The sequence below is a fragment of the Mirounga leonina genome, unplaced genomic scaffold (assembly GCF_011800145.1).
Source record: "Mirounga leonina isolate KUSES-001 unplaced genomic scaffold, KU_Mleo_1.0 Mir_152, whole genome shotgun sequence".
NCBI lineage: Eukaryota > Metazoa > Chordata > Mammalia > Carnivora > Phocidae > Mirounga > Mirounga leonina.
This window is the reverse complement of record NW_023270380.1, coordinates 21,421,674-21,431,796: the sequence shown is the minus strand read 5'-3', so window position 1 is coordinate 21,431,796 and position 10,123 is coordinate 21,421,674. Positions and strand designations below refer to the sequence as shown.

General features: G+C 56.9%; 1 protein-coding gene across 2 annotated transcripts in view; it reads right to left on the bottom strand.

Annotated features, from left to right (window-relative positions):
• Positions 1-227: 227 nt before the first annotated feature.
• STUM (stum, mechanosensory transduction mediator homolog) overlaps positions 228-10,123 on the bottom strand; it is a 50,423-nt gene continuing 40,527 nt past the window's right edge. The window contains exons 2-4 of one of the 2 annotated variants that reach the window (XM_035008704.1): positions 4,871-5,050; positions 1,493-1,501; positions 228-494 (exon numbers count right to left, since the gene is read on the bottom strand). In XM_035008704.1, the coding sequence (XP_034864595.1) occupies positions 460-494; positions 1,493-1,501; positions 4,871-5,050 (224 nt within the window). In that variant the 3' untranslated portion in view covers positions 228-459. The remainder of the gene's footprint in view (positions 495-1,492; positions 1,502-4,870; positions 5,051-10,123) is intronic. The other variant, XM_035008705.1, reaches the window with a different exon arrangement.

The following is a 10,123-nucleotide window of genomic DNA, read 5'->3' as shown; positions in this document are numbered from 1 at the left end:
TCATTCCTGTCCTGGCGCGGCCCCCAGGAGACAGCAGCGCAAATAGACAGGGGCTGGGGACCCAGAGGAAGGGTCCACCGCACCCTGCCCCTTGGTGAGCCCCTGCTGCCTGACCCGGCAGCTCCAGGGTGCCCTCACAGTGGGCAGGGAGATGTGCAGGGCAGGGGAGAGCTGAGCATCCCAGTCTCGCTGTCCGCAACCCTGCCCCCACGCCCCCCCCAGATGCTCTGGGGGCCTGTGTCTTTCTGGAGCGTGGGGGTGGGGATGGGGGGGCTGGCAGCCTGGCAGCCTGCCAAGAAAACATATGCGTTTTCAAAATAAATACTGTTTTTTAAATACCCCTCTTCCACTCCGACCCCAGGAGATGGCAGAAAAGCGTGCGTAAAGGTCCTGGTGCCGCCTGCGGCCTGGTACGGCCCCCATGAGACCGCCCTGGAATTCTCAGCGGCTCCTTCGGGCTCACAGCTGCTGTGGGATGCCCTGCTCCTTGTAGCCTGTGGGGAAGAAGCAAAGGAGAGAGGGTTAGATGCCCGCTTCCTTCAGGATTTCTCTAGGAGGTGCCTGCGAACCGTGACATGGTCATGAGATCTTATTCACACTAAGGTGTGAATGACAGCTATACTCAAGGTCCACCTTTCCCCGAGGGCATGGACTTTTTCACCAGGAACGGAAAGATGCAGGAAGAACTGTGGAACTTTGGGTTTAGTGGGGTTACAGGACAGGAGGGCATCTGGGGAGGGGGGGGGGTGGCACCGTGATCGACATGCCCTTGGCTCAGAAGACTAGGGCGGGCCTCCATCCCCAAGCGCCAGGTACCTGGGATGTGTGGACGGAGAGGAAGACGGAAAGGAAAACAGCAAGACAGCACACAAAAGACTGTCACCATGTGTGTGTTCAATTAGCCGGACGTCTGGGACACAGACAAACATGACCGACGACTCCGAGCCTTTAAGACACAGCAGTGTCACAAGATCCCTGGGGAAATTGAGCCACTGAAATATTTAGGCATGAAGTTACGAGTTTGAATTTGCAAAATGCCCCCCACCTCACCATTAGCTGGCAACTTAGCCCCAGAGGAGTTTCTGAGGACCTAACGGTTGTTTTCTCTCATTATTTACCAAATTATTCACCAATTTTAAGTCTGAATAATGTGCAGAAATGCAGGAAATAGATAAGACGTCACAGATGACACAGGAGTGACTATGTGTTGTTGAAGCCTGTGGGCCCTTAGGGGCTCAGTGCACTAGGCCCTCGACTTTTGTCTACGCTTCTACGTTTTCCAAACTAAAAAGCTGGAAATCCAAACAAACAAAAAGAAAATACAAATAGAAGAAACAGAAGCACAACAATAAATGAAAATAGATAAAAACCAAAAACAAGATGAAAGCCCGGTGGCCAGCTTGGTGAGTGTGTGTGCAGAGGGTGCAGGGGGGCGGTGGGGGCGTGGGGGAAGCAGCCCAGGCAGGGGCCCCACACCCAGCAGCAGACTCACCTTGGGAAACTTGGGGGCAACACAGGGTTGTGAGGCCACAGGAGGGACAGGAGGAAAAGAGAAAGAGAAAACAGGGTGAAAACAGAGGTCGGAGGGACTGGCTGAAGTCTAAAAAGTGTCAGGACGCGTGAGCGCTGTGCCCGGGGTCCAGCGACCGGGAACCACAGGTGGGTGCTGGGCTGCAGGGGCGCATGGCCGGGGCTCCCCCCTCCCCAGGCTCACAGCCTGTAGCCCCGCCAAGAAGCTCCCTCGGGGGCCACCCCTGCTCTGGGCTCATCCCCACCCGGCCTGGAGACACCAGCTGGGTGCACCTGTGGAGGGATGGCTGTGGGACACTCTCAGGATTTTGAGGTGCCCCCTCCTGGCCCCAGTCAGGCTCCGCCTGAGCTGTCTGGTCACCCCGTATAGGGACAGGAACCACATACATAGACTCTAATGCCTCGGGACAGACTGAGGCCGGGACATGGCAAACAGATTTCGTCCTGCAGACATCTCGGATGGAGATGCCGGAAGCCCTGTGTGGGGAACACGTGGATGGATGAGCAGACGGTGTCGTGATGAGGGGGGCAATGCCTGCCGTGGGCATGGGGCAGAGAGAGCGCGGAGAACTACGGCGTATTTCTCCATCCTCGACCAGGACAGTCTGTAGTTGGTTTGTGATTATTATCAACAGAGCCGCTTGCTTGTGTCTCTGGTTTTAACGTCTACTTAGATCTGGAATTCCCTGCTTGTCCTCTTAGCAGTTTTTCCGGACAGTGTATGTGCTGATGACACCTTGGCCAGTGCTGTGTGGAAGGTCATCCTTGGGATGCCTGGGTGGCTTCAGTCCGTCAAGCATCTGCCTTCTGCTCAGGTCATGATCCCAGGGTCCTGGGATTGAGCCCCGCATTGGGCTCCCTGCTCAGCTTCTCCCTCTGTTCCCCTCCCTGTTCCTTCTCTCTCTCTCCCTCTCAAATAAATAAAAATAAAATCTAAAACAAAACAAAAAACTCACCCTGTACTGTTCCAGCTGAGAAGTTTCCTTCATTTTTGCGGGAAGGGGCTGGAGTGAACCCAGAAAGAACGGCCCCCACCCAACTATCAATTAGGACAGATGAGTCACTCGTGGGACCTCCCCCCAAAGTCGCCATCCCGGGACATGCATGCTTTGCTGTTGCTCAGAGTCACCCTGGCCTGCAGCCGCATCTCAAGAGTGGCAATTACGCATCCTTCCAGGGTGGGTTTACTTTCTGAAACAAGGCACCCCTGCAGAGATGGGTGGCTGAGTCCGGAGGGCAGGCGCGGTTGGTGGGCCGCGGCGAGGTGTGGCGGGTTTTCTCATGCAGCTGTCTGAAAAGTCTGACGCAAAAAAAACCAGCATCCCCGGGGCCAACGTGCAGACACCCAAGAAGCTGACTGGCCACAGCGAGAGCCCGGGGCCCTGGGGTGGGATGGGAACGGGACTCCTCGTACCGGGTATCCCGCCGCCCGACCACACCTGCCGCACCAGCCATAGGGCCAGTGTTTCTGGTTAGGCCCACGGTCTGGGGTGGTGCAAAGAGAGGAAGTAACCAGGTCCCCATCTTACTCCTTGGGGTCCACGCTTCCTTGTCTAGGACCTGATCAGGGGGCCCTTTCAGTTATCTCTAAGATATAGACCCCGTGGCTTTTAAACCCCTGGGTTTTAAGGGTGACCAAGATAAAAATAACCAGAAAGCTCTAGGGACTAGGCACTAATTCACTTTTATTGAGACGGGGCCCAGTGACGTAGGCGCATTCCACTTTGGTGGAAAGTTTCCATCCTCAAGTGCCCAAGTGCCTGGCCAGACACTGGGGTGACGCGGGAAGAAGCAGTCAAAGGGGTCAGGCTTTCTGACAGTGGCTGAGGACGTGTCCCAGAGCAGGCCTCCCAGGTTCCAACTGGGAAAGGGGTCAGGAGGCTGTGGGCCATCCCACAGGCCCCTGGGGAAGCCTCGGGCTCTGCAGCGCTCCCCGCCTGCTGGCAAGTCTCACCAATCCCTGGTCAAGGGCGCAGGGCGAGGCGCCCAAGATGGGCCTGCCTCGGTCTCTGACTCCTCTGCCTGCTCCCCTCCCAGGGTCCCCGTCCTCCCTGACGTCCTGACGGGCTGCGCCTGCCCTGAGAGCAGCCCTCCCCAGCCTGCTGACCCTCCCCAGCCTAGCCCTCCCCGGGGCCAGCCCATTCCCCAGCGGCCAGCCAGGCCTGCTCTCCCCCTCCCATTTCTCTGGCTGCCCCCGCCTCCCAGGGTCTGCCTGGGATGTCCTGGCAACAGGCTCCCCACTTCCTTCCTGACCTCTGCTGCTAGATGACCTGCTCCCAGGCAGCCAGTCTGTCCAATCCACTGGCTCCGCTGGATCTCTCCGGCTCTGGGGCCTGCACTTTCTCTGGCCGGCGGCTTGACTGGTCACTGACCGGAGGCCTCTCCTGGCCCTGGCATCTGTGTGTGCCCTGCATCCTCCGAGGATCCTGAGCTCAGATAGAGTCAGCTACAGGTCATTCTAGATCATTCTAGGGCCCCCAAAAGCCTGTCCGGCCTCGGCTGTCCCTCCCTCTGACACTGAGAGTCCCACCTAAGAGTGGCTTTGTTGTGTCAGACACCACGGGGCGCCTGGTGCCTGAGGGAGGCGGCCCATCGGCGGCAATTCGTGGTGGCGTGGACAGAACACGGGAAAACGCAGGCCACGCACGGGGCTGCTCCAAGGCACGTGCGGTATCTGTTCTAAGAGCTTGCTAGGTTATTTCATAGATGTTAAGTCATCTCGGTGACCTTTGTAACGTTAGGCACTTTCACAAAACAGTTTTGTGTCTGAATCAAGTTTGTGCTAGGTGAGTGGCGAAGGTCCCCTCAACAGGGAACAAAGCTTGGGTCAAAGGAAAACCACGCTGTCCTGGCTATAAAAACAAAACAGAACAAAACAACCCATAGTTACAGGGCTTCCTGTGGGCACAGATGCCACGTGGGTTTCCCTTCTTTCTGGAAACTAGGGCCGCCAGGCCCAGGGGACATCACCTCACACAGGCCCCACCCCGGCTAACCAGGGTGGTCCGGGACAGTTCCCTCGACAAAGAGGATGCCCGATGCGTCTGAGCTGAAGAGAAGCTCGGCCCTGTCTTGTTCACACACTCAGGCTCAGGTCTCTGCCTGTCTGTGCTCAGAACTCCCTGCAGGCATTGGGCTGGGCGTGCGGGGGGGCAGGGGTGGGGGCGGCGGGGAGGGTCCCCTCTGCCAGGCGGCTGCGGACTCTAGTGACTGGCAAGGCGCCAACACCCTGCAGGACCACAACCACCCAGACTATCTGGCGCCTGACCTTCCTCCAGCCCTGCCCCCACATCCCGGCCCAGCCCCCGACCCAGAAGGCGTGGCATGGGCGGCTACTCACTGGCCAGGATGACCATGTCCATGCCCCAGAAGATGCTCATGATCCAGCCCACCATGACGATGGCCGTGAGGGTCTGGATGAGGGCTGCTGCGATGTTGAGCCAGAAGACACAGCATACGTGCCTGTCCGGGAGGTCGGTGCGGGCTCCACACAGCACAGCAAAGGCCGAGACAAACGTCCCTGTGAGAGGGGACAGGCTTCTGAGCGCACTGGGGGGGCACAGCCACACGCGTGCTTCCGGATGGCCTGGGGCCCCGCTGCCCGCCCCCCCAGGGAAATAGGAGAGGGGCGGCCAGAGTCCAGCACCTTCCCACTCAGACCTGGCCCGCCTCTGATCCCCGTGCTGGGGGGCCGAGGCACCAGCCTGAGGACATGTGGATGGTTGGCCCCAGGCCCAGCACAGTCTTGGGGCCATGACAAGACGTCCCTGCCACAAGGGAGCCACAGTGCAGCCCCCTGCAAGGACAGTGAACAGCCCGGGGGAACGACATCAACCTCTCGTGGCAAAGGCTGTAAAGGCCTAGCAGTTCGGAAGTAGGAACCAGCATCCCTGGGGTGACACGGAAGTCGCCCACGGAGATAAATTCAGGAAGTGACCCCCAGCACACTCGCTAATTGCGAAGGGACAGGCGCGGAGGCCCCAAGTGCCTGCAGAGCGGAGAGCGCAGGCCAGTCCTGATGTTTCAGAGACCCTTCTCTGAGGGGTTCCCCCAGACACCCCAGACCTGCTGGGGGAGGGACAGAGTGCCCAAGATTTATTGAACACTCATGACGCACAAAGAGACGTAATGTGTGTGACCAGGTCCCTTAGCTGGTAGGACCTCCCAGATCCCCACAGGTACCAGCACTATACTTACTGGCATTTTCCTGGAGCCAGGCTCTTTTCCTCCGTGGGCTCTGAGCCTCAAGGCCACCCTGCAGGGCAGCTGGCCTGCTCCCCATCCGTGTCAGTCACCCCGTGGCCACTGGCCCGCTCCCCGTCCATGTCGGTCACCCCGTGGCCGCCGGCCCGCTCCCCCTCCGTGTCGGTCACCCCGTGGCCGCCGGCCCGCTCCCCGTCCATGTCGGTCACCCCGTGGCCGCTGTAACAAGTCACCACAACCTCAGTAGCTGAAAGCAACATAAATACACCCTCTTACAATTTGGGAGATGGAAAGTGGGAAATGTCCTCGGGGTCCTCCCGGAGGCTCTTTTCCTGCTTCCCAGGGCTGCCGCATGTATTGGCTCCTGCCCCTCCTCCACCACCCCTTCATCTTCTCTCCCTGACTCTGACCACCAGCCCCCCCCGGGGAAGGACCATTTGAGCACATGGGCCCTCCAGATAATCCAGGTAAATCCCCCCATCTCAAGTCACGTGTGCAGAGCCCCCTCTACTGTGTAAAGGAACACTTGCACAGCCTCTGGGGTCAGGGTGTGGACACCTTTGGGGGGAAGCATTATTCTGCCCACCACACTAACATCCCATATTACCCAGGTGTTCCTCGTGCTTCCACACCTGGGGTCTTGCTGCCCCAGAGAGACTGTCCCTAGAGCTAGTACGTGACCCCCCAGTCCAGAGCCCACCCCCCAACCACCTCCTTTATGGGCTCTCACCCTCTGGGCCCTTAGCCCTCCACCCTAATCGTTCAGGGCCAGATACTAGACAACCAGGGACAGCCCACTGAAATTATTCAAACGAGCTAGCCATTAGCCGGCTTACCCTGCCTAGAGTGTTCCTTCCCTGGAAACCGCTATAAAGGCCCGCATTGCCCCCCGTGGCCTGCCCCCTGACCATCTCTGGCACCTCCTCATGTGGGGTCCTGCAGCGTGGGGCACCCCTCCTCTGAGGAACTGTAACCAACTGTCCTTTCAGTGGCTGCCATTTCTGATCTGCTTGCCCCTCCATACCTAAACAGTAAGAAAACCTACATTCTAAAGGACGCACACACTCGAGAATCGAGTATCCTGTCCAAGGTCACAATCACAGGCAGGCACGGACCCCACGGCCATGTGATGCCAGTGTTCTGTTCCTGCTGGTTCCCACTGCCTCCCAGGTGGGGACGAGCTGTGACAGCAGGTCCAGACGAGGGAGCAGTCCATTTGGGAAACCAGCCCGCAGACCAGCGACCATCCTCACGCTCCTCTTCCTGGGTAAGCTCCTCCCTGTCTGCACTCTGGCTTCTGGCCCTTCCCTGCTCAACCCTGGTGGCTCCCGCGGCCTCCCCAGGTGGCCGAGGCACCCATAAGCCTCAGATCCAAGGCTGACGCCGGGGTGCATGTGCTGATTCCCGATCCCAACCCTGCCCATCCTCGTCCTCTTAACAACTGCCTCCAACTGTGTGTGTTTCTGCCTCCCTAGGGGCTGACAGTCCCCCTGAGACCCCAGGTGGCATCCCGACCACCCTCTGCCCGGGCCCCAGCACAGTGCGGTATACAGTAGGCAGAGGGGCCCCCGGCACGGTGCCGTATACAGTAGGTAGAATGTGGGGGTCCAAAGAAACGCAACCAGTGTGAGGTGCCTCCTCAGACCACCTGCTGTCACCTGTGGTATTTGCTAAAACCACAGATGACTGGAGGGAGTGACGTCACCACGATGGCGACACAGGTCTTTGCTGACACCCCTCCCCTTCACAACAAGAACAGCTAACAACTGTTCATGAGCAAAACACCACTGAGAGGATCCCAGAAGCACCCCCTGCCCCACAGAGACCAAGACAGGCTGCACTGGGAGGGCCAGAGCCGTGGCTCCCTGCTGACCACCCTGCCCCTCCCCTACCCGCCCACCACCACCCAGAGGCCTCCCCTGAGCCTCTGGGGAAAGGGGAGGGGACAACCAGCCCCACCCCCCCGGCATCGTGGGTCACTTCTAGGGACCCCTACTCTGATCTGGCTGCACAGGGAGATCAGCGGGGCCCGAGCACCGGAATCGGCTTGTGATGGGGGTGGGGCAATCCTCAACAATGGGCACAGATCTTGGGCACGGAGTTCACAGTGGCAAGGCCCAAGTCGTCATCCCAACAGTGGCCTCGCTCACCTGCGGAAGCACGTCAGTGACGCACTCTGACCAGGGGCCTAGGTGGGCCTTAGAGCCCGGCTTGCCCCCACACAGGCAGGGAGCTGTCACCTGTGTGGGGAGGGTCTCCCAGCCACATGCGACCAGAGGGCGGGAAGGAACATGTGCAAGGAACATGTGCCGAGAGGCAGGCAGGCAAGCTAACCACCCCCAGGGCAAAGCCAGTGCCCACTGTGGAGGGTGTCCCTGCTCTGCAGAGGCTGAACTCATGGCCGAGGCTGAGGGTAGCTCCCAGCTCCTCCCAAATGGAGAGTCTGGGAAAATGAAAGTTGCCCGGAGCAGCCCCCCTACCCCCACCCAGACAAGGTATGAGACACAACCCTATCTGCCCAGAAGAGCTCCTGTGCCCTCTCTCTCTTTCCCTCTCCAATAAATAAATAATTAAAAATATATATATATACACATAGAGCTACAATAAGCAAACCAATATGGTACTGGCAAAAAAACAAACAAACCAATGGAACAGAACTGAGAGCCCGGAAATAAACCCAGGCATATACAGTCAACTAATCTTTGACAAGGACACTGAACGTGAGAGAAGACAGTCTCTTCAATCAGTGGCGCCAGGATAACTGGATATTCACATGGAAAACAATGGAGTTGGGCCCCTACCTCACACCACTCACAAAAATTAACTCGAAATGGACCAAAGACTTAAATATAAGACCTGAAACCACAAAACTCCTGGAAGGAAACAGACACAAAGCTCTCCCGATGTGGGTCCTGGTGATGGTTTCTTGCATGTGACACCTAAAGCTCAAGCAACTGAAGCAAAAATAAACAAGTGGACAACATCAAACTAAAAACCTTCTGCACAGCAAAGACAACCTGGGGAACGGGAGAAAATATCTGCAAACCATACATTTGATAAGAGGTTAATCTCCAAAAAACAGAAAGAACTCATTGACTCAGTAGCAGAAAAACCACCCAATTAAAACATTGGCAAAGGACCTGAACAGACGCTTCTCCAGAGAAGACTTTCAGACGGCCAACAGACACATGAAAGGATGCTCAACATCACTCATCCTCAGGCAAATGCAAATCGAAACCACAGGGAGATCCCACCTCACACCTGTCAGAATGGCCATGATCAAAAAGATAAAAACACAAGAGATACCCAGTGTTAGCAAGGATGTGGAGAAAAGGAAACCCTCTTACACTGTTGGTGGGAGTGCAAACTGGTGCAGCCACTCTGGAAAACAGTATAGAGGTTCCTCAAAAAATGAAAAACAGAACGACCATATGGTCCAGCAATTCCATTTTGGGGAATATATATATAAAAAAAGAAAACAATTCAAAAAGACATCTGCACCCCATGTTCACTGAAGCATTATTTACAGTAGCCAAGACACGTCTATGGATGGATGAACAGATCGAGACATTGTGGTATAAATGTGCACAATGGAATATTATTCAGCCATAAAAAAACGAGGAAGTCCTACCACTCGTGACAACATGACGCCTTCATTAAGCTAAGTGAAATAAGCCAGACAGAGAAAGGATCTCACTGATGTGTGGGATCTAAAACAACAAACAACAAACTCAGAAAAAGAGATCAGATGTGTGGTTACCAGAGGGGGGGTGGGGGGGGCTGGAGGAAGGGGTCAGAGGGTCCAAACCCCAGGTGCATGGTAAGTAAGCACGGGGGGTGTTGCGTAGCCGACATGCTGTAGGGGAAGCTAAAATCCTGAGTTCTCGGGGCGCCTGGTTCGCTCAGTCATTGAGCGTCTGCCTTCGGCTCAGGTCATGATCCCAGGGTCCTGGGATTGAGCCCCACATCGGGCTCCCTGGTCAGCGGGAAGCCTGCTTCTCCCTCTCCCACTCCCCCTGATTGTGTTCCCTCTCTCACTGTGTCTCTCTCTGTCACATAAATAAAATCTTTAAAAAAAAAAAAGGAAAAGAAACTCTGTCCCTGAGCTCAGAGGTTCTCAGAGTTAGAAAGCCATCTCCTGTCTCCTGTCAAAAGATGGACCCTCACCAGAATCACCAAACTGATTAGAGGCCGCTGGGCATCTGCATGCACCTGTCCACCTGCCACTGGGAGAGCATGGCCTGACGCACCTGCCGCTCGGGGACACGTGGAGCTGTGACACATGGCGACACCAGCAAAGACCCAGGCTCTTCTGCTGGGAGGAGATGGGCTGGCCCACGTTTTGTGTGAAAGAGGAGGCAAACTCGGGGCGCCTGGGTGGCTCAGTCAG